General features: G+C 34.3%; 1 protein-coding gene across 4 annotated transcripts in view; it reads left to right on the top strand.

The window, feature by feature from the left end:
• gphna (gephyrin a) overlaps nt 1-25,532 on the top strand; it is a 138,149-nt gene that overhangs the window by 54,374 nt on the left and 58,243 nt on the right. For 2 of the 4 annotated variants that reach the window (XM_073826675.1, XM_073826674.1), the window contains exons 4-9: nt 1,296-1,388; nt 5,160-5,254; nt 5,386-5,452; nt 14,390-14,662; nt 14,883-14,999; nt 18,256-18,387. In XM_073826675.1, the coding sequence (XP_073682776.1) occupies nt 1,296-1,388; nt 5,160-5,254; nt 5,386-5,452; nt 14,390-14,662; nt 14,883-14,999; nt 18,256-18,387 (777 nt within the window). The remainder of the gene's footprint in view (nt 1-1,295; nt 1,389-5,159; nt 5,255-5,385; nt 5,453-14,389; nt 14,663-14,882; nt 15,000-18,255; nt 18,388-25,532) is intronic. The other 2 variants (XM_073826677.1, XM_073826676.1) reach the window with 1 other exon arrangement.

Below are 25,532 nucleotides of genomic sequence, written 5' to 3'. Positions count from 1 at the left end.
TTTAACCAAAACATAACATTTTTAAAGGAGAAGATCACTTCCTCAACAAAAATTTACAGATAATGTACTCACCCCCTTGTCATCCAGGATGTTCATGTCTTTCTTTCTTCAGTCGTGAAGAAATTGTTTTTTTAGGAAAATATTTCAGGATTTTTATATATTATCCATATAGTGGACTTCTATGGTGCCCCTGAGTTTGAACTTCCAAAATGCAGTTTAAATGCAGCTTCAGATGATCCCAAATGAAGTTGTAAACGATCCCAGCCGAGGAACAAGGTTATTTAGTGAAATGATCGGTTATTTATTTATTTTTTAATTACAATTCATATACTTTTTAACCTCAAATGCTTGTCGTGTCTTGCTCTGCCTAAACTCATTTTTTTTCCGGTTTAAGACAGTTAGGGCATGTCGAAAAACTCCCATCTTATTTTCTCCCTCAACTTCAGAAATCATTTCTAAATCATCCTACATTGCTGCAGAAGTACCGACCCAGTGTTTGAAAAGTCACCATGCAAAGAAGATCGAACACCCTTCACAAAAAAGTTAAAACAGCGATGTAGGACAATTTTGAAGTTGAGGGAGAAAATGAGATGGGAGTTTTTCAACACACCCTAACAGTCTTGAACTGGGAAAAAAAATGAGTTCAGGCAGAGCAAGACAAGACAAGCATTTGAGGTTCAGAAGTATATAAATTGTAATAATAATAATAAAAAAAAATAACCAAACGTTTAGCTAGATAAGATGATTTTTTCCTCGGCTTGGCTCGTTTACAGATGCATTTGGAATCGTTTGAAGCTGCATTTAAACTGCATTTTGGAAGTTCAAACTCGGGGCACCATAGAAGTCCACTATATGGAGAAAAATCCTGAAATGTTCTAAAAAAAAAAACATAATTTCTTTACGACTGAAGAAAGAAAGACATGAACATCTTGCATGACAATTGAGTGAGTACATTATCTGTAAACTTTTGTTCCAGAAGTGAACTTCTCCTTTAAGAATGCTGTGCGGTTTACATCTACTAAAAATCACCTAGGTGGACTAGTTGGTCAAAGTCTATTGCTGCGATGATGCAATGACTTACTTGTGCAAATACTTTTGGAGCCACTGTATGAGATATATTTTTTTGCTGGTAACAGCAGTTTAAAATTTAATATTTTATTTATCAGGCCAGACTATATGCCCGAAATAGCTGAGGTGATGTTGCACCACTAGATTGAAGGCGACTGCTCCTATAGTGCACATGTAAATGTAGCTTTCAACAGAATTGATATTCTGTGTGTTTGTGTGCAATAAAGGAGACGCTGGTGGACTGGTGCGATGAGAAGGAGCTCAACTTGATCTTGACCACCGGTGGAACGGGTTTTGCACCCCGTGATGTCACGCCTGAGGTACATGGGAGCCCACCTGTTTGTGTTTGTGTCCATGTGAGTGTGTGTTTCTGACCCCATCCCCATGTGTCCTTGTTTTTGTGAGTCTGACTGTGAGAGAGAGAAATTGTGATGTTTGTATATGTGTGTATGTTTGTGTACAGTTTTTCCATTCACATGCATGCTGTTTAGTTAATGCTTTCTTGTAAAACAAACCGTCTTGTAAAAAAGTGTTTAAAATGACTTTTTAAAGGGTTTTCACTTTTTTTTTTTTTTTTAGAAATGGCATTACCTGTATATGGAAACGACAGTGCAGTCATTTAATATATAATAAAAGTTTGGAGTCAATAGATTTTTTTGGACAGAATTTTTGCCTTATGTTAAAAAAAAGATGCATTAATTTGATCAAAAGTGACAGTAAAGACATTTATGTTTGTTACAAGTTACAAAATTTCCATTCAGATAAAATAATGTTCTTTTGAACTTTATCTTCAGCAAAAAATCCTGGAAAAAAATCTTAATTTCCTCAAAAATGTTTTTTCAACATTAATAAAAATAGGAAATGTCACTTGAGCACCAAATCAGCATATTAGAATGATTCTGAAGGATCATGTGACACTGAAGACTGAAGTAATGGCTGTGAAAAAAAAATCAGCTTTTCATTACAGGATTAAACTACATTTTAAAATATATCAGAATAGAAGATAGTTGTTTTAAATTGTAACAATATTTCACAATATTACTGTTTTACAGTATTATTTAAATAAACATTACTTACACTACCAGAATGCAAATCTATATTGTATTTTTACATTAACTGTGTAATTAATAGGCTATTATACTTATTAAAACCAAGTATAGATCTTATCAGTTTAGTGCTTTTAAGCATATATATTTATAATTCAAAATAACAACTCAAGACAGTAGCAATTTAAACAATATGTTTTATTAAACAATTACATACTTTATTTACTGATGTTCAGTTGTTCTTTTTCGTAATAATTTATTATTGGATCATCAGTCATTAAAGCTCAGTAATATGCTTTTGTTACTTGGATTTTTTGTCTTGTTTCCAACCAAAATATATAAAAATTATTAAATCAAGAAGGATTTTCTAAAAATTATTGTTTTCAGAAAAAAGAATTCAAAATAAAGTGAGTTTTTGCTTAAAACAAGCAAAATAATCTGCCAATGGGGTAAGCAAAATAATCTTATTTCAAGCAGAAAAATAGATTATTTTTCTTAGCCCATTGGCAGATTATTTTGCTCGTTTAACGCAAAAACTCACTTAATTTTAACTTCTTTTTTTCTGAAAACTAGACAAAAATGTTTACTTGTCTAGAAAATCCTTCTTGATTTAATAATTTTTTTTTAGATATTTTGGCTGGAAACAAAACAAAAAATCTAAGTAAGAAAAGCAAATTTTTGCAGTTTACCCCCAACTCACAATTGCGAGTTATGAAGTACAATTTTGAGGGGAAAAAGGACAATTGTGTGTTATAAAGTCAGAATTGTAAGATATAAGCTTGCAATTCTGAGAAAAAAAAAATCACAATTGCAGGATATAAACTTGCAGTTCTGAGAAAAAAAAGTCACAATTGTGAGTTTATATCTCACAATTCTGACTGTTTTTCTCAGAATTGCATGATACAAACTCACAATTCAGAAAATTTCAGAAAAAAGTCAGAATTGTGAGTTCGTATCACAATTCGGTGAAAAATAAGTCAGAATGTATCGCAATTGCAAGTTATAAAGTCAGAATTGTGAGATATAAACTAAAAGTTGCAATTACTATTTTTTTTTTTCAATGGTGGAAATGGGCTTCAATAAAAAAAAAAGAAACTCCCAGTGATGTTTTTATGCCATTTTAATTTAGTTTTGATGCATCAAAGTGCTTTTATTTAGGTGTGTGAGATGTTTACTTATTTTCAGAATTAATCTTCCCATTAACACCATTATATCGTTATTCAGACAAATTCATGAATGCAGAACGTGCACAAACACAAGGCAGGATTTATCGCATGAACCAGTCACAGCCAGATATAACCAGTCATATGCAATGGAGGCATTGCCTCCTCTCACGTGACATTCCGCCGTTCAATCTCAATTACCCCCCACCAAACTCACTGCACGCTTTAGGGGAAACTCAATGGGCTCAGGAGAGACGAGAGGTACGGACTCCCGCTGTAACTTTACCTGCTGGTGTCGCTCTTGGACAGTTTTACTATAGAAAAACAAGTGATTTATAAGCTTTTGTATGTGTGTACCTGTAGACCTCTACACAAAAGTGCTGTAATTGATGAGTGAAACGGCGTGTGTATCCGTATGGGGATTGTGCCTGGTGGAGCGACGCTGTGTAGCTCTTTTTTTGATGTATCCTGCACTCTTTCTTTTTACTAATGTGAGTGTTTGAAGTGTCATTCAATTCAAGGGCACAGTGCGTCACATCGGAGAGAAATTCTCTCCTTCTTTTAGCCTAAGATCCCTTTCGTTTTCTTCTCCTCCTCCCCTCCCTGCTGCGCACTTTTCTTCTGACTTTGCGTGTGTTCTTGAATGTGTTTGTTTGAACATGACTGTGTGTGTGTGTTCCACCGGGATGGGACGGCGGAGGTGGAGGGACGCGTGTCCCAGGGGATGCTGGGTAGGGTTCAGTGAACGGGGATTTCAGATGGAAGAGTAGAGACATCAAAGGCCCACTGGAAATGTGTTTGTAATGAAAAATCTCAGCGACGGGGCTGTGCTTATGTCATGAGTATTGTGCTAATGCCACTGCTGTGAAAGAACAATTGCCTCTAATTGATGAATTAGCTTAGCCTGTTAGCATGCATGACTGCAAATCATGAGAAAATCATGTTAAGCAGGGGCTGTTTTGTAGTTTTGTAAAAAGAGTTTTTAGCCTCTGAAAGGCAGTACTAAATTAAAAAAATATATATTTAGGCAAAATAATTAGCCTACACATCTTAATCCTGTTCAAAATTTACACCCCGGGCTCTTAATGCATTGTGTTTCCTTCTAAGGCATCAGTGAGCGTTTGAACCTTCTGTAATAGTTGCATATGAGTCCCTCAGTTGTCCTCAGTGTGAAAAGAAGGATCTCAAAATCATACAAAATCATAAATGCTAAAAAAAAACCTCAAGAATTTGTGGGACCTGAAGGATTTTTCTGAAGAACAACAGGAGTTTAACTGTTCAGGACAAACAAGGGACTCATAAACAATTATCACTAAGCATAAAAAAAACAACAACACAGTATTTGGAATCAAGTGTGCGTAAACTTTTGAACAGGGCAATTTTTATAAATTCAACTATTATTTTCTCTTGTGGGTGTAAACATCTTTTATGTAAAAAAATATTTTTCAAGTCAGTACTAAATAAAAATAACATGCATTTTGTATGATCCCTCTTATTTTGCTAAAATAATTAACATTTTGCAGATTCTTCAAGGTGTATGTGAACTTTTGACTTCAACTGTAAATCAACATATGAAAGACAATTTTATTTTTTTTTGTTAAAATTTTGTTAACAATTTAGTCGGGTCTTAAAAAAATGGAGCCATTGTGTTTAGTAATGCAGGTTTGAGTCAGGCTTGCAACATATCTGGCCACGTGCGTTAAAAAACCCCAAAACCGAATCCTGGAAGTCAGACAGCAGTCATGTACTAAATCTCTACTGTAGAAAGACTGATTTTCCTCTCTATTATTGACTTGTACTGGTACTGACATCCCTAAAAGATAAGATTGATGGTTTATGCACCTGTTGTTGCTTATAGATGTGTGTGTTCTGTCGTCTGCAGGCCACCAGAGAGGTGATCGAGCGTGAAGCTCCCGGGATGGCTCTAGCTATGCTCATGGGCTCCCTAAATGTCACGCCACTTGGCATGCTGTCCAGGTGAATGCACATGCACGGACATGTCCTCTCATCTCACTCCTTCGCTCTGCCTGTCACTCTCAAACGCACAAGAGCAAAAGATGTGTTTGGAATACTAATTGGATTAAATACTAATCATCTCCTTCCTGTAGACCCGTATGTGGAATCAGAGGCAAAACCCTCATCATTAATTTACCTGGGAGCAAGAAGGGCTCACAGGTAAGCTGTTTGTGTGTTTGTGTTTGTGTGTGTGTGTGTGTGTGTGTGTGTGTGTGTGTGTGTGTGTGTGTGTCTGTCTGTCTAATTGTGCATATATATTCATAGGTGTAAATGTGTTATAGTGACAGCGTTTTAGTGCCAAGTTAAAAAAAAGTAAGATTATGAGATTAAAGTTGTAGTATTACAAGAATAAACTTGAAAATATTACAAGAATAAACTCTTAAATATTAAAAGAATAAAGTCGAAATATATCGATAAATAAGTCAAAATTATGAGAATGAATCAAAATGTCCTCAAGAATAAAGCCGAAGTGTTTTGAGAATAAAGCCGAAGTGTTTCGGGAATGAAGTCTAAATGTTTTGAGAATAAAGTCTGAATGTTTTGAGAATAAAGTTGGGATGTTTTGAAAATAAAGCCGAAATGTTTCGCACATAAAGTCAGAATGTTTCGAGAATAAAGTCGGAATGTTTGAGAATAAAGTCGGAATGTTTCGAGAATAAGGTTGGAATTTTTCGAGAATAAGGTCAGAATGTTTCACGAATAAAGTCGGAATGTTTTGCGAATAAAGTCGGAATGTTTCGAGAATAAAGTCGGAATGTTTCGAGAATAAAGTCGGAATGTTTCGAGAATAAAGATGGAATGTTTAAAGAATAAAGTCGGAATGTTTGAGAATAAAGTCGGAATGTTTTGAGAATAAAGTCGGAATGTTTTGAGAATAAAGTCGGAATGTTTCAAGAATAAAGTCGGAATGTTTCGAGAATAAAGTCGGAATGTTTCGAGAATAAAGTCGGAATGTTTCGAGAATAAAGTCGGAATGTTTCGAGAATAAAGTCGGAATGTTTCGAGAATAAAGTCGGAATGTTTCGAGAATAAAGTTGGAATGTTTCGAGAATAAAGATGGAATGTTTCAAGAATAAAGTCGGAATGTTTGAGAATAAAGTCGGAATGTTTCGAGAATAAAGATAGAATATTTTGAGAATAAAGTCGGAATGTTTCGAGAATAAAGATGGAATGTTTTGAGAATAAAGTCAGAATGTTTTGAGAATAAAGTCGGAATGTTTGAGAATAAAGTCAGAATGTTTTGAGAATAAAGTCGGAATGTTTCGAGAATAAAGATGGAATGTTTTGAGAATAAAGTCAGAATGTTTTGAGAATAAAGTCGGAATGTTTGAGAATAAAGTCGGAATGTTTGAGAATAAGGTCGGAATGTTTCGAGAATAAGGACGGAATGTTTCACAAATAAGTTTGGAATGTTTTGTGAAAAAGGTCGGAATGTTTTGAGAATAAGGTCGGAACGTTTCGAGAATAAGGTCGGAATGTTTCGCGAATAAAGTCCTAATGTTTCGAGAATAAGGTTGGAATGTTTTGAGAATAAAGTCTGAATGTTTCGAGAATAAGGATGGAATGTTTCGAGAATAAAGTCGGAAGGTTTTGAGAATACAGTCGGAATGTTTTGAGAATAAGGTCGGAATGTTTCAAGAATAATGTCGAAATGTTTCGAGAATGTTTCAAAATCCCTCCTCTCATGTGACTTTCTCCCATTCATTCTCAATTACCCTTACGCTTAAGGGAGTGTGTTAAAACTCAATGGGCTCAGGGGAGGCAAGAGAGACAAATAAATATTTTTCTATTCCATGGAAAACACATATTTTAGAACCAATTGAATGAATAAACGATGACAAAAAGTTTAAAATGAGGATATGCCCCTCCCCTTCCTTCACCTCTCACATATACGTTCACCCTCATTTACCGTGTTAACATTGTGGCCAATCCTATTACAGCTCCTTCCCGTGGAGCTCTGCTGATAGGGCTGTGGTATTAATCTCCATTACCCATCAGCCCTAGCCACGGAGCACTCCGCTGTCACTGCCGCTTTGAAGTCCAGAAGCCGAGCCGATAAGGGGATTAAACTTTGAAGAACCCCTTTATGCTCGGTCCAGCTCAGCTACAGCACTCCCCCTCTCCCCTCCTAAATAAATGCATCCCTCCATCCCACGTCCACGACCTATAAAAGCAGCCTCCTCACAGCCCCGGCTCCTTCTCTATGACAGCGACTCTCCTCTGGACTGAGTTTGCCCTTCTTGCTTTTAAAAAGGAGACAGACCCAGGCCACAACACCACAGGTTTAAAGAGACTCCAATCCACAGAGAGATTCTGCAAAACCTTTAGATCGCAGCGAGAGTTTTGATACAGGCAATTTGTTAATGTTAAAATAAACCGAGTGAATACAAAACAGGACCACAGATCTCAGATCCTCTGAGAAAATGGGATGTGTTCCCAGTGTTTCAGTTTGCACCTGGAAACATAAAAACACAGTCCTCACAGGGCCATGAATTACCAAAATAAACACAATAGGTGTTTTTTTTAACCTTGGACACTTTCTGAAAGTCCTGAATATTTTTACCACATCTATAATGATGCACAGGGTTTAGCAGAATTATATGATTGATAAATAAATGAATAAAATAGTACATTTATTTAGCTAATTTAGCTACAATTGCAATCAAAATTATTCAACCCCCTTGACCTGCGAGACTTTTTGCTGCAGATAACAAAATTTTGTGAAAACAGTTCACCAAAGTCATCAGTACACTATTAGAGAAAGTTTATTGATACACATTTGAGTAATTCTGAGAGAGCAAGTTGATGATTAATGAAAGTATGAATCGAATTGGCTCTAAACGTTCATGTTCAAAATTATTCAAGCCAAATTTGGTTTCTTTAAAACCACCAATAAACACTGCTTAGAAGTGCGTAGATGCTTCTGTCACCTCTCTACTGCAATCTTGACCCATTCCTCAACTGAAAAAAAAGCTTTCAGATCACTGATAATCTTTGGTTTTCATGTTGCCACTGCTTTCTTCAAATTTAACCAAATATTTTCAATGTGATCTGGAGACTGAACAGTCCACCCCAGACAAACATTCTATGACTGATCCCTGAACCAAGCATAAGTGGATTTGGATGTATACTTGGGGATGATTGTTGCGCAGGAAAGTCCATCATTCATTAGCTTCAGTCTTTCAGTCCAAATGCATCACATTTCCTGCCAAAATTATCTGATATTTCAAAGAAAAAGTTTGGTCACATAACTCCATAAAACATTCTTCCAGAACTCCACTGGTCCATCCAAATAAATTGTAGCATATTCAAGTCAGCGCAAGATGCCCCAACATGAAAGCCAGCCTTGCTTGTCTTGTGTTCATCTTATACACTGCATTGAAATGTTTTTCCACCTTTTATTGGGTCATCTTGAAAGTCTTTGGCTGTACATTGCAGGTTTTTCCTCAGTTGTTATGATATTGTGCTTTTTTTTTCAACACCCTCAAAGGTTTTCTGGTACAACACATTTTAAGCTAAGGAATAAGGCAAACTTTTGATGTCTTGGAAATCTTCATACAACCTTAGACTTTCTAAAGTAATACAATTATTTCTTCTCTGGATATGGTTCTCTATAGCTTTTGAGAGAGCTCTGTTGACTTTGTCATATTATCTACTCAAACTTCAGCACATGCATGGGCTAACTGTATATATGTGAAACACCTCAAGCTAATTCTGTTTTCTAATAGAGTTTCTAAAGGTTTAATTGTGTTTTAAGACAATTTTCTTCTCCACCATACAAATAAATGACTTAAAACAGCAATGTTGAATAGGGGTTGAATAATTATGACATAGCTGTGTTACTAAAAAAAAAAGTGTAATATGTTGACATTATCACTTAATATGCCAGTTATCTGTTTTTATAAAGTCCTGGATCTTCAGAAAAGTCTTTGTAAAGTACTGCAGTCACTGGGGGGTTGAATAATTTCGATTGCAACTGTAAAGTAGCTAGCATTATATGTATCCATAAATGCTAAACCATATTTCCCCTTGCTTTAATTTGACAAAATTATAGTTTGATTGGAAATTACACAGTAATTATTTTGATTTTTGTTTTCTCCCATATAATGTCTCATATTTCAACTTTTGAAAGAGCCAGGTAGTGGAAGTAAAAATATCAGCATGTTTGATATTTACAATCTGAGATCAGAAACATTGAGTCTAGTTCGAGAGCAGTTAAATATTCGTAATAACACCACACAAATTTTTTTTGACAAAAAATTATTTGTGACAAGCCTTGAATCGGGTCCCAGGCCTTCCCTTTCCCTTGATTGTTCAGCCCAAATTGGGGTCAAAATCTGCCTTAAAATCTTTAAGTGTGTGGCCAGCCTTAGTTGTTAACCAGTGCTACATGCTTTTGTTAAAGCTATCAGTTCACATTATTTGAACTTATTTATAAATAATCGTGATTAACAGCAGAACACCAGGTGAAAAATGACATTACCCTTGATTACAAAAGAAAAATCTCCACCAATGAAAGAATTGTGGTAGAAAATCAGCGCCCACTCCCATGAATCACCGCAAAATAGTTATAATACTCAATCTCTCAGCACTCTCAATTATATGCAATATGCATATTTTGCAATAAACTACTTAAATTGTTTCTATATATAGTTGTAAAAACTTTTGGGAGTTTTTCCTTCTTTAAAGCTGTCAGGTACACAGTTGTATCTTTATTTTTTTGCCTTATTTTCAAATACTTTTTGGGACAGTATAATCTTAAACAAAAGCCTATATATATATATATATATATATAGGCTTTTGTTTAAGATTATATATATATATATATATATATATGTATATGTGTGTGTGTGTATATATATCACTTCCAGAATGAAAAATCCTCATGATTTACTCACCCCCTTGTCATTTAAGATGTTCATGTTTTTCTTTCTTCGGTTGCACAGAAATTAGGGTTTTTGAGGAACATTCCAGGATTTTTCTACATATAATGGACTCAATGGTGATCAACAGGTTGAAGGTGGAAATTGCAGCTTTAAAGGGCTCTAAACGATCCCAGCCAAGGAATAAGGGTCTTATTTAGCGAAATGATTAGTCATTTTTTAAGAAATAATATAAAATGGTATGCTATGACATTGATCCCATTAAAGTGCACTACACTTTAAAAAATAAAGGTCCTTCAAAAGGTTCTTCACAGCGATGCCATAGAAGAACCATTTTTGGTTCCACAAAGAACCATTTAGTCAAAAATTTCTGTTGTGAAACAGAAAGGTTCTTCAGATTTTAAAGGTTCTTTACTAACAAATAATTCGACCTATAACCTACTTCCAATTACAATTCACTCAGGTAATTCTTACGGTCACAAACTGTGTACAATTTCACAACCTCCCCACCTAATCCTAATCAAACCCTCTAACTAACTATTCCTAGTCTTCACGCACTCCTAAGAGTCAAGCCCTTTGAAGCACCCAAATACCGCTGACGTGGAACCGAACAAACAGTTCGGAAACAACACCACGGCAGTGCACTTGACCCAGAAGCCGCACAAAAATAATAAACTAAAACAAAAAACAACAACAACGCAAAGCGCTGCTACAACCTAACAGGGGAATATACACAAATACACAGTTTTAAACCGTAAGAACTTACCTTTTCCCGAGCTGATTAGAAATACCAAAACCGACGCTCCAAGAAATATTTTCGCCTCATGGTCTCTCCCACCCAAATTAATTAAACGAATAAAGTTTAATGTCAACGAAATCAAATCAATTTAAATTAGACGAGCCCCCATATGTTACACCCGGCTCAATGATGTAACATAAAGGGAGACGACACGGCGAAATGAGGTCAAACATAATATTTATTTGTAACAAAATTAAAATTAACATAATCAAAACATCAGTATCAGTAGGTTCAATCAGTGTGAAAAGAGAATGAATGGATGCAGTAAGTGTTGTGAATGATAGTGAATGGATGCAAAACAAAACAATGCCACAAACTGGAGCGCAACCCTGGCCAACTGGCCGAGGAACAGCGGCGCCGACAAACTCTCGCACGGTGTTTAAATAGGGGCGATGACGACCATCAGGTGCGCTAAAGTCACGCCCCAATCTCAAACCTAAAAAGAAACGAAAACAACCAAACCAAAACAAAACAACGCAGTCCTAACATTATAAAACCATTTGGACAAAAAAAGGTTCTTCTATGGCATCGTGAAGCACCTTTACTTTTAAAAGTGTATAAGGTGGAAAATCCTGGAATGTTTTTCTTATAAAATGTAATTTCTTTGCGACTGAAGAAAGAAAGACGTGAACATCTCGGATGATATGGGGGTGAGTAAATTATCAGTAAATCTTTTTCTAGAGGTAAACTAATCTTTTAAGTTACAGTACATGCTTTCTGATCTGTTGAACAAAATAAAAAACAAGCAACTGAAAAAGTGTTTTGCTTTGCAGTTAGGACACAGTGTGACTGTCCAAGTGATTTGTATTGCCTGAGCTCTGAAACAGGGCTACATTGTAGGAATTTCTACTGTTGTCTCTCGGAAACTGGACATGAAATGTGTCCATCTGCTTTACAGTGATGTGGCTTCACATCACACATCCAGTATTGGCATGTTGCTGTCTGGTCAGCATGTCTGAGTTGCCCATCACTCTTTCTTTGAGCTCAGGTGCCATTATTTCTACAGTGCAGCGCGCTCTGATCTGGAGCGCCAGCGCACACACATGTGCCTCACCTTGCACCGGAAAGACAAAAATAGACCATCCGTACATGCACCAAGAGGACATGAAGTAGCCTATGGACTTCAGATGTCTCCACACATTAATCTTTGTTTTAACTCTGAGTCACCAAAACGGAGAGATGCAACCACATCAGACCTGCAGGGGGGAGGAGGATTGACTCTCCACTGCATCATTCCTCCCTGGACCGGTCTCCATCCCCACTGCCGTCCTTTCCTTCATTATTATTAATGTCTCTTGTCAGAAGTACTTAAGAAATGTGGTTTAAGAGCAGTCGAGTTTGGCCACCTGTGTTAAGTTCACACGCTGTGTCCTTATCGGACTTCAGCCCCTCAAAATGGAGGATGTCCAACTGTATTAGAAATTCCATTAAGTTAGTGTCAATAGGTTGGCCTATATGTCATCCTATTAGGGGATTCGGATAGATAGTGGCCTGTTACGTTGGTGGGGAACAAGAGGGATTTACGTCGTAAAGACCTCACATTAGTGCTAAACGCTACACTCGAAGCTTGAACTCTGAGGAGATACAACAGATTAATTCGGTTTTTTTTTTTGTAATTCTACTGTTATAGCTCAGATTAGATATTATTTAAGCATCAGAATGTGTCAAATATTGTATAAAATGGATAAAAATACTATTTCAGTCAGACATTTATGGTAGGTTGTATGTTGATTTTTTTTATAACGTACAGGTTTTAAAAATGATTTGAAAAACGTTTAGCCAACCACGTTATAACATTTACATTTAACATTATGTAATTTATTTATTCCATAAAATGTTATTTTTGTAATTGTTCAAATTATATTTTCTTCATTATACTGAATGTTATGCAAAATTATTTTGCATTACCCAATCTAATAACTGGATAAGATATTTTTTTTAAAGAAAATTAGCATTTTTAATCTGAATACTATTCATCTAAATTTTATATTCTATTAATTCTATTATTTATCCAAGTGTATTTATGTAAATTAGTTTGTTTTGTTTGTTTTGTTTTGTTTAGTTTTGGTTTGTTTGGTTTTGCTTTGCTTTTTTGTTTTGGTTTGGTTTGGTTTCGTTTCATTTGGTTTTGCTTTTTTTCGCTTTTTTGTTTTGTTTGGTTTTGCTTTTTGTTTTGCTTTGTTTTTCTTTTTGTTTTGTTTGGTTTTGCTTTTTCACTTTTTTGTTTTGTTTGGTTTGGTTTTGGTTTTGGTTTTTTGTTTTCTTTTTGTGTAGTTTAGTTTTGCTTTTCGCTTTTTGTTTTGTTTGGGTTTGTCTTAGCTGTTTTGCTTCATTTAGTTTTGCTTTGCTTTGTTTTGTTTCACTTTTTTGATTTGTTTGGTTTGGTTTTTGTTTTGCTTTTAGTTTTGCATGGTTTTGCTTTTTGTTTCATTTGGTTTGGTTTAGCTTTTTTTCGTTTGGTTTTTCTTTTTGTTTACTTTGCTTTGCTTAGTTTTGCTTTGGTTTTGTTTTTGTTTAGTTTTGCTTTTCGCTTTTTGTTTTGTTTGGGTTTGTCTTAGTTTTGGTTTTGCTTTGATTGGCTTTGCTTTGCTTTGCTTTGCTTTGCTTTTTGTTTCACTTTTTTATTTGTTTGGTTTGGTTATACTTTGCTTTCCACTGTTTGTCTTAGTTTTGGTTTTGCTTTGGTTTTGCTTTGATTGGTTTTGCTTTGCTTTGCTTTTTGTTTCACTTTTTTTATTTGTTTGATTTGGTTTTACTTTGCTTTCCACTTTTTGTTTTGTTTGGGTTTGTCTTAGTTTTGGTTTTGCTTCGTTTAGTTTTGCTTTGATTTAGTTTTTCTTTGTTTTGCTTTGCTTTGTTTTGTTTCACTTTTTTGATTTGTTTGGTTTGGTTTTACTTTGTTTCGCTTTTTGTTTTACTTTGCTTTGTTTTGCTTTTGTTTTGTTTTTGGGGGGTTGTTTAGCTTTTTTATTTTGTTTGGTTTGGTGTAGTTTTGCTTTGTTTGGTTTTGCTTTGTTTTACTTTTTGTTTTGTTTGGTTTTGCTTTTTGCTTTGTTTAGCTTAGCCTTGTTTTGCAATTGTTTGGTTTTGCTTTTGTTTTGCTTTTTGCTTTGTTTTGGATTGCCTTTTGCTTTTGTTTACCTTCTTTTGCTTTTTGTTTTGCTTTGCTTTGCTTGCTTTGTTACTGAGAGTTACTGGCTCTTTTCCATAAATGTCAAAGCTGCCTACTACCTAATAGTAACTGCCATTTAAGCCAGCAAAGGCAGAATGTTACTAAGCTAACAATGTGATACTCATAATAAAAATAAATTCTCATAATTTTGTCTCTGTATAATTGATCTTGACCATGTCTAAAAGATCTTTTCACTGTTTCATTCTTTGACCTGTTTCTTCTGCATCTCTCCCTTTTCTCAGGAGTGCTTCCAGTTCATCCTGCCTGCTCTGCCGCACGCCATAGACCTGCTGCGGGACGCCATAGTGAAGGTGAAGGAGGTACACGACGCTCTAGAGGACCTGCCGTCCCCTCCGCCACCCCTCTCCCCTCCACCAACCACCAGCCCACACAAGCAGACAGAAGACAAGGGTGTGCAGTGTGAGGAAGAGGACGAGGAGAAGAAGGACAGTGGAGTGGCATCCACAGAGGACAGCGGCTCCTCTCACATCACAGCAGCTGCTATTGCTGCTAAGGTGAGTGTTATTTCATGTTTTCCAAACAAAACTGGAATAGGATGAATAGCTGAAAGTGTTTTGACATAAAAAGTATTTTGAAAAAAAGTGATACTCTGCCCCTTTAAGGCTCTCTTTCATTGTCTCTTGCCCTTGATGTTCCATTAAATCAACTTTTATGTTTTGTGTGTGAACGTGTCAAGCATCTTGTCATGTTTATGCATCTCACGTTCATCATCAGAGCATGAAGTCTCATCCCAGCCATGCTGTTTTCATTGCGAAAGGTGGGCAGCCCTTGAGTGGCTTCATCCCGCCCACCTCCGTTCCCTCCCATTTCACCTGCTCCTGCAGCGATATGGTAAGCCACACCCACTTTCCATCCACATCCACCTCTCCCGCTATTTTATTGGCCCATTTGAACATCCGGTTTTAAAACCAAACAGAGAAATGAAATGTCATCAAGTTTTTTTTATTTCATTTGAAGAATTTATTTGATTAAAGGAATCTTAAACATTAAAGCCATATCTAGTGACCAATATATGATAGACTTGGCACCTCCAGGTCTAGCTTTTTTGACTTTGGCAGTAAGTAACACCCTGGCAACTACCCACAACACAGACAAGCACAACTTGCTTTCTTTCTACAGCTTTCTCTTGTGTGTTTTATCAGTTTATTCTCCAACAAGCAATATTTGTCTTGTTATTCAGCCTTGCCAGGTCTTGTAAAGCAGAGGATTGATTATATATATCCTGTATTAGCTGTCTTTATATAGTAATTATAATGGGGTCATGCAGGTTGGCATTACTGTGTTCTCCACAGGGAGCGCTCGTAGCTCGAGTCTCATGGGAAGGCAGAGGTTGAGTCGAGTGCTATTATTAGCGCAGGGTTAGCTTCTGCGCTGGGTAATTAAAGCGCTCATGGAGCTGCTCTTTCCTGCGAGGCCTTGATTTAGCCCCAGTGTTAATTAGTGCTCCGTTAAGCCCCAGCGTTCCTGTGGAAGATCCCTGCGCTCTTCGCCCTTCTGCCCATCAGACTCCCGCTTAATCCCACCACAGTTCTCCCAGACAGCATAGCTGCAGTTTGTTACAGCACGAAGACTCGCCTGCTGGATCAAAGGCAGCGAGTCTCAGTCTGAATACAGTTACAAATATCACGCTGTATAGATAATGGTGTTTCAAATATTTGTCTTCTTTGTGGATGTTCATTGATACTTTCTGTCAACATTGTGTGGGTTGTATTTACTCAAGCCATCTTAGGCATTTATGGTGTGTTGGATTTTTTTATTTATTTTATTTATTTATTTTTTAGTATGGTGTAATTTTAAAAATAATGTCACTTTTAGCAAACCAAGCTATAACATTTATATTGAACATTATATTATATTAATTATTCCATAAAATGTTATTTTTCTAGTTGTTTAAATATATTTTCTTCATTATACTGAATGTTACACAAAATTCTCCCAATATACTATGTATATGGATAAAATATATATATATTTTTTACAAAATAATACTATTAATCTAAATTTTATATTCTATTAATTATATTATTTATCTGAGTGTATTTATGTAAATTATTAATATATGCTGTTTGCTTGTTTTTTTTTTTGCTTAGTTTTGTTTGGTTTTGATTTGCTTTTTTTGTTTTGTTTAGTTTTGCTTTTCTTTTTATTTATTTATTTATTTTGTTTGTTTTAAATTGAGTTGTTTTGGTTAAATACTGAATGTTACACAAAATAATAATTTTAATCATTATAAATAATAAATAATTTTGTTTATTATTAATATTTTATAAAATTAGCCTTTTTAATCTGAATAATAATCTAAATTGTATATTCTATTAATTCTATTATTTATCTAAGTGTATTTATGCAAGTTATTAATATATGCTGTTTGCTTATTTTTTTGTTTTGTTTTTATTTTGTTTTGTTTGGTTTGGCTTTGCGTTTTGTTTTGTTTTGCTTTGCTTTGTTACATTGTGTGGGCTATATTTACTCACCCTCAAGCCATCTTAGGTGTATATGACTTTCTTCTTTCAGACAAATACAGTCAGAGTTAAATTAAGAAATATCCTGGCTCTTCCAAGCTTTATAATGGCAGTGAATGGGCGTTCAGATTTTGAAGTTTAATAAAGTGCATCCATCCATCATAAAAAGTGCTCCACACAACTCTGGATGGTTAAAAAGGGCCTTCTGAAACAAAGCGATGCATTTGTGTAAGAAAAATATCCATATTTTACCCACCAATCATTATTACATATTCTGGTCTTTAGCGACCCAGACCTATATATCCAGCACGGATGGATCTCTAACTTCTGCAAAATACTCTCTTGATATTTTAAGATCAATTATAGATGAATAAAATAAAGCATATTTCGTTACCTTTTAAAACTTAGAAGGGTTTAATTTGAGCAGATAATATTCACAATCTCAGCATATTCGCAAAACTATTGTTTTCAATGACTTCAAAGTCAATATTTTGATAGCTGGCAGTTTATTCACCACATCCACCATTAAATAACAGTAACATTTATATTTTATTGCATACAGTAATTGCTCTGCAGTAAAGCCATTTAAACCAATTAAATTTTTGCTGATGATATTCTTTTGTTTTATGCCTGCGATAATTACGAGTGAAACATCACGTCATTATTGACCATTAAACATTGCCACCTTGAGGAATAAATGAGAATTGCAGGTATTGAGTCATCAGATATTTACATATTTTTGCACACAAAAAATATACTTAGACTATTACACACCTCAGGTCTCTAGCCCTATACACCTTTTACAAAAAGATGAGCAGGTATTCATTAAATGTTTTTTTTTTTTATTGTTATATTGTTTATAATTGATGCACAATAAGAAAGTTGACATCAAACTTAAAAAAAAATGAGAGTGTAAGTAGTGAATGGCGTCCCGGGTCAATAAAGATGAGGTATGCATTTAAGGGTTAAAACTTTATAAACCATAATCTCTAGCTTCTGCTATCTGTCGTATGCATGTTCACGAGATGACATAGGACGTAGGCGTCGCGTAAGCTCTGGTAAAAAGTTAAGAGAGAGAAAGCAATCCAAAACACTAGTCACAAATTAAATACAAAACAAGGATTTGTAAAGAAAAATGTCAGAGGATTTTAATAAAAGGCAAAAGCTTTTATTTGCTGTAAACAAAGCTAGCATATTCTCACTGGAGATTACGCTACGCCCACATCCTATGTCATCCGCTAAAACGCCACTCTTATCGAGAATGCATGTACGACAGTTAGCAGAAGCTAAAGATTGTTTTTTAAGTTTTAAATATAGTTTTTTTTTTTTTTTTTTTTACACACACAACGAATTGATTCGCCCAGAGCCAAGTCAAGTACTTTTAATAATGGATAGATGCACTTTATGGACTTCAAAATATCAACACCCATTCACTGCCATTATAAAGCTTGGAAGAGCCAGGACATTTTTTTTTTTAACTCCGATTGTATTCATCTGAAAGAACAAAGTCATATACACCTAGGATGGCTTAATGGTGAGTAAATCATGGTGTAATTTTCATTTTTAGGTGAATATCACTTTAAGTGACGGCAGTTTTTCTGACTATCTCTGTCTTGTATCTACAGATACCAGAGTCCATCATTTCACGAGGCGTGCAGGTATTGCCACGGGACACCGCCTCTCTTAGCACCACGCCCTCGGAGTCTCCTTGTGCTCAGCAGTCCCGCCTCTCCACTGCCTCCTGCCCCACCCCCAAAGTAAGACTCCGCCCCTTCTCCCTTTTTTGCACACCAATCCTTCTCCCCTCAGCTTTCTTTTCCGTCATGCACTCCGTATCCTCCATGGCTGGATCCTCATCTGCTGCCACCTCATTGGCTGCTTGACACAATGCTTTGCATTCCAGACAGCAGTGACTCTGCTCATTGGGCCGTGTGAGAGGAGAGGCGGGAACTCTTCACTTGCTGAATCTCAAGATCGGCCGATTTGATTTTCCTCCTGTAGCAGTTAACAATTTGTTGTTTTAGATCCAACAGTGTGATTAGACGAACGCTACGAGGGCCTGATAATTCACGACATTAATCATTATTTTCTTTAAGATGTTCAGGAGCCATTTTTGGTCTTCTTTTTGAAACAGTTAAGTATCAGCCATTTAGTATTTAGTCACTTCATACATTGTCATACGTACACTTTCATCTCAAATTTTGAGACTTTGTAACCGACACAGTCGTATACTGAATGGAGTAATTTTTTTGTCCTGTTTATAACAAGTTGTGGAGTGTGTGATAGTAAGATACTTCGATTTCAGCTCCTTCCCAACTGTTTCCTCAGTTTCTAGTGGGAGTTTTTTTGTATAAATGTGTGCTTTTGCACACTTTGGTGATTGAATGCATCGTAGACTGTTTAATAGTACAGTTTGAATCACACAATGACACACGTAACACCTTACGCTTTTGTGGACACCATTGACAGACAAAAACTTAATCAAAAAACACATTAAGTGCTCATTTGGGTCTGGACCAATCGTGTGTTGTTTAGACAGTGAGTGTGTGTGTACAGTATGTGAAATATGTAAACATGCTGTGAATAAGTGGCTTTTTTGTCTCCCTCTAGTGAACACACTGTGCATTGCAACAGTTTTCCTTTGGCAGATCAGAATATTTGTATGTCTCTTGTCAGACTTTTGAAAGTTGATGCTGCTGAGTACTTGAAGTATATAATGGAAGTGTTTATCCCTCTTTGTATCGTTTCTTTTTTTAGGATGTATGTGAAACACCTGTGATAAGCAGAATTGTAGCAAAGTGCTCTAAGCTTTAGCTTTGACCTCAGGCTGGGTTTTAATTCTGCTGACTGCTGTTTTTTTTTGACAAGTGTCTGGCAGTTTGGCTTTAGTTGCTAAACAAGGGTGTCAGGTGGCACTTAACAGTTAGAGGCTACATACAGTAAAGAACATGCTGAGATGTGTGTGTGTGTGTGTGTGTGTGTGTGTGTTGATGAGAGGTGCAGCTATCACATTGAGCGTCTGGGAATTCACAGACCTGAGAAAATAGTTATTGCAGGTGCAATATTGTGTGTATGTGTGTGTGTGTGTGTGTGTGTGTGTGTGTGTGTGTGACACTGTGTTGATGCCTACATAAAAACAGCCAAATTTATATGAACTTGAAAATTAATTTAATTTTAAAGTTGAAATCAAACGTAAATCTTTTTTAATGCATGGTATTGGTGTTATTGTAAACAATTCATCTGCGCACTTTTTTTTTTAGGTACATGTACAGTTCAAGTCACATCAAGTTTACATACTGTACACGTTGCAGTATCTGCAAAATGTTCATTATTTTACCAAAATAAGAGGGATCATTCAAAATGCATGTTATTTTTTTATTTAGTACTGACCTGAATAAGATATTTAGCATAAAAGATGTTTACATGTAGTCCACAAGAGAAAATAATAGTTGAATTGATAAAAATGACCCTGTTCAAAAGTTTACATACACTTGATTCTTAATACTGTGTTGTTACCTGAATGATCCGCAGCTGTTTTTTTAATGATAGTTGTTCATGAGTCCCTTGTTTGTCCTGAACAGTTAAACTGAAATATTTTTTTTTTTTTTTTTAGGATTTTAGGCATAGCATTTTGTATGATCCCCCTTATTTTGGTAAAATAATAACCATTTTGAAGAATGTAAAGTGTGTGTAAACTTTTGACCTGTCTCTTTGTAATTTTTAAAATAGATATGTCGTAACCCGATTTGTACTGGATTTGACTTCTCATAACTCATTTTCTAAGGCTCTTGAGGTGCTTTGTTGCAATTAGTTTTCTTGTTGTCTGAACAGCAAAAAAAAAAAAAAAATCATTAAAAAATAAAACAATTAAATAAAATAAACTATAAAATATAAAATAAAATAAATACATGTGTAAAAACTGTCAGATTGGATTTTATGTAGATACTCTACTGTTTAAAAGATTTTAATGTGACAAAAAAAAAATTAGATTTAAAATAATTGCTGTTCTTTCCAATGTTCTGAAAAATATTAAGCAGCTATAATAATAGTAATAATAATAATAATAATAATATTTTTTTTCTTGAGCACCAAATCAGTATACTAGAAGGATTTCTAAAGAATCATGTGACACTGAAGACTGGAGTAAATTGTACAAATAAATAAAGTACATTTTAAAATAAATATATTAAAACAGAAAACTTTTGAATTGTAATAATATTTCACACTATTGCAATTTTACTGTAGTTTGCTCGAATACATGCAGCCTTGGTGAGAATAAGAAAATAATAATAATAAAAAAAAAACATTAAATATTTTTCCCTAAATTTTGTGAACGGTAATGTGTAACATCATATACAGTCAAACCTAAAATTATATATACACCAGATATACTTTATGATATTTTTTTACTAGTGTGTGCAGCAGTGTTGTTTTTGACAACCATCTTAGATTTCGTCTTAGTCTTAGTCTTTTGGACTAAAATGCTTATTAGTTTTAGTCAAATTTTAGTCACTTCTATATGTAATAATTTTAGTCCAATTTTAGTCGACGAAAAGTCAAAAAGGTTTTAGTCTAGTTTTAGTCAAAAAAAAAAAAAAAGGGGGGAAAAAGTAGTCTTTAAACAAATTAATGCAGGTCAGTAAGTATTTTGCTGTTGGGTAGTGTCATAATAATAATAAATAATAATAATAAACTTTTGATAATGTTGAAGGTGTCTGAATAAATTTTGGTTTTACTGTAATTCGTTTGTTACCCTGGACCACAAACCAGTCTTAAGTAGCACGGGTATGTTTGTAGCAATAACCAAAAAATACGTTGTATGGGTCAAAATGATCTATTTTTCTTCTATGCTAAAAATCATTAGGATATTAGGTAAATATCATGTTCCATGAAGATATTTAGTAAATTTCCTACTGTAAATATATTAAAACTTAATTTCATTTTGACAACATTAAAGGCGATTTTCTCAATATTTAGATTTTTTGCACCCTCAGTTTCCAGATATTCAAATAGTTGTATCTCAGACGAATATATTGTCTTATCCTAACAAATCTTACATCACTTTAGAAAAATTGACCCTTATGACTGGTTTTGTGTTACAGGGTCACATTTGTGATTATCAAGATGCATTTGTTGAACTCTAAGTTCTTGTCATATTTTTTTAAACTCTAGCAAATGAACTTTGATATTGTGAGAAATGTTAAAAGTGTCTGAATAAATTTTGGTTTGACTGTATAATGTGCGCAATATTGTCTGGAACTGTCTAAATACATTTCTGTTTGTTGAATCTTTCCTTATATAACAAACTAGCCAGTGTGATATTCACTATTTAGTCAACGAATCAGCAGTTCCTGTCTAATATGTGACCCTGGACCACAAAACCAGTCATAAGTCGCTGGGGTATATTTGTGGCAATAGCCAAAAATACATAGTATGGGTCAAAGTTATTGATTTTTCTTTTATGTCAAAAATCATTAGGAAATTAAGTAAAGATCATGTTACATTAAGATTTTTTGTAAAATTCCTACTGTAAACCTATCAAAATGTAATTTTTGATTAGTAATATGCATTGTTAAGAACTTAATTTGGACAACTTTAAAGGTGATTTTCTCAGTATTTTGATTTTTTTGCACCCTCAGATTCCAGATTTTCAAATAGATGTATCTCGGCCAAATATTGTCCTATCCTAACAAACCATACATCAATAGAAAGCTTATTTATTGAGCTTTCATATGATGTATATATCTCAGTTTTGTAAAATTTAACCTTATGACTGGTTTTGTGGTCCAGGGTCACATATATGCATGAATGCGTAAAATGTAGCTTATGTTCGGGTCAGCAAAAAGACGTGGTAGACAGCAGAGGCTAAATTCCTCTGAGTTGCTGACAGCTTGTTGTATGCGAAATTTTTTTTAAATCATGTTGATGCTAAAATGTTACAATGATGTCCATCTGAACAAACAAACCACATTTCATCAAAATAACAATCAGGCCCAAAGATGGCATGTGAAGCCAAATTGGATTTGTGTGCAGTGTGAAAAGAGCGTGTGATTAAAAACCTTTCCCTAGCATACATCATCCAGGACGACCAGCGGCAACACACACACACACACACACACACACACATATGCTCGCTGCATTCCCTCAGCACAACGTCCAGCTGTTACATAAGACCATGTTTGGCTGTGAGCTCTCCATGCGTGCTAAACGCAGAGATAATAATGCATAAGAAGTTTTTACACTCTCTTTCTCTGTCTTAACCCACTCGGATGCTTCACCAGAGCCGATCAGATTTCAGAAAACACACACACAGCCGTCAACCCCGTTACGCCGTATATCCCTCAAATCTGTGTCTGCACTTCCACCAAATTTAGATCCCAGTGGTTTTTACTCATCCTCCGCTTTGCATGCTGTCTCACTCCACCTCTTTCTCCCCTCCTACACTCTCTCTGGCTTCATGCGTGTAGTGTGTGTGTGTGTGTCAGTGTGTGCGTGTCAGTGTGTGCACGAGAGACGTGCGGCATTCTTCTGTGTGTCGGGATAAAGCATGGTAAGCGCCGTCTTTCTCCACTCTGCTGCGTCACTCTGTTTTGTTCTACACGTGTCTGTTTTGGATGTGCGTGCGTGAGGGGTGTAGGTCGGTAGGGCTCCAGATAGACTCCAGGGGGGATCGGTGGGGCAGGAGGATTTCAGGGTGCATGATCTACGGCGTACGGAGCAGCCACTTGGTTTCATAACAGCTGCAGTGGTCTGATGTAGTAGTACAGGACACGTTACTGTGGCTTTTCTGAATGGATGCCACTGTTTGGAGATGTGGTTGGTGTAGTTTCAGTGCTTGTTCCACATTTCCAGGTGCAGGAGCTTATAGGGAGAATCATGATGTTTTGTTTATGACTTGTGCATTCATGTTTGGCTCATTCTGTAGGTTATTATGCGCGTTTCATGTTGTGCAAGTGCACGTCTGTGTGTTGTTGTGTGTGCATGTGTATTGTGTTTGCGTGTGTTATTTTACACACTTTCAAATTTTCATTATGAGGATACAATGGAGTTTTACAACAGACATTTCATGTATTAGGTAATGTAATTTCAATACAATGTAATTGCGTTAATTGAAATAAAAATGTAATATAATGTAACATAATCTGGCGTATAAACACATTTTAATTTTGTAATTATGGAGTTGCAGTGTTTTTTTAATTTATTAATTAGATAATATACTTCCATGACAATGTATTTGCTACATATTTAATATAATATAATATAATATAATATAATATAATATAATATAATATAACAGATCTGATATGTTTTATTATTAGGCAAAACATGCCTAGCATATTTAGTCTGGCATATTCACACTTTTTTTTTGCATTTATGAAGTATTTCATTCCAATGCAATGTAATTGTTGTAATTGGGAAGAAATACAACACTAATATAATATAATATAATATAATATAATATAATATAATATAATATAATATATAATATAATATAATATAATATAATATAATATAATATAATTAGTATGGCATAAAAAAACATTTTTATTTTGTATTTATGGAGATAGTGTTTTTTATTTATAAATTAGATAATGTAATTCCAAAACAATGTAATTGCTGCATATATAATATAATGCAATATAATACAATATAAACATTTTATATTTTGTATTTTTATTATTAAGCAAAACATGCCTGGAACACTTAGTCTGGCATATTCACACTTTTTCATTTTGTATTTATGGAGATACAGTGTTTTTTTTTTTTTAATGAATTAAATATAATTCCAATACAATGTAATTGCTGTAATTTTTTGAAGAAATGCAACAATAATATAATATAATATAATATAATATAATATAATATAATATAATATAATATAATATAATATAATATAATATAATATAATATAGACAACATTTCTGATTTTGTATTTATGGAGATGGAGTTTTTTTTATTTATTTATGAATTCAATAATATAATTCCAATACAATGCAATTGCTGTAATTTGGGAAGAAATGCAACAATATAATAATATAATATAAAATAATATAATAATATAATGACAACATTTCAGATTTTATATTTTTATTATTAAGCAAAACATGCCTATAAACACACATTTTCATTTCATTTTTTTAATTTATGGGTTACATTTAATATAATTCCAATACAATGTAATTGATGTAATTGAAAAAAAAAATATATAATATAATATAATATAATATAATATAATATAATATAATATAATATAATGTTTTTTTAATTTATAAAATTGATTATATAATTCCAATACAATGTAATTGCTGTAATTGAAAAAATATATAGTATAAAATAATATAATATATTATAATGACAACATTTTTAGATTTCATATTTTTATTATTAAGCAAAACATGTTGTCTCCCTGCTATAAAATTGATTCTGACATGTAAACACACAAAACAGTTTAGAGATTTTATAAATAGAAATGATAATTTAATGTAATATAATTTAATACAATAAAATGTTATTTTTATTTATAGTCAAACAATGGCATCTCTCTGCTAGAACATTTAGTGTGTGACATGCACAGCTGGAATATATTGACCAATGATAGAATGTTTCAATAATTAATACAGTCATTTCAATAATTTCAACAAAGTCCTTTGTTGCAGGTCAAATACTTAACCTCAAATTTTAGTGAAGCACATAGCGAAATTGTTAATTTAATTTGACCTGGGGAATAGATTAATTGAATAAGGATGATCGCTAGAGAAACCATATGGTTTGGTATTCCGGATTGTGGCTGAAATAAATGACAGTACTTGATAGTTCTCTATTCTATTCTATTTACATTTAATGTAATTTGTAACTTTGTAGTGTGACCCACATTGTCCCATATAAGAACAGAAGTCGTTCC

The sequence above is a fragment of the Garra rufa genome, chromosome 21 (genome assembly GCF_049309525.1).
Source record: "Garra rufa chromosome 21, GarRuf1.0, whole genome shotgun sequence".
Lineage (NCBI taxonomy): Eukaryota > Metazoa > Chordata > Actinopteri > Cypriniformes > Cyprinidae > Garra > Garra rufa.
The sequence above is the reverse complement of the archived record's forward strand: the minus strand, read 5'-3'. Positions and strand labels throughout refer to the sequence as shown.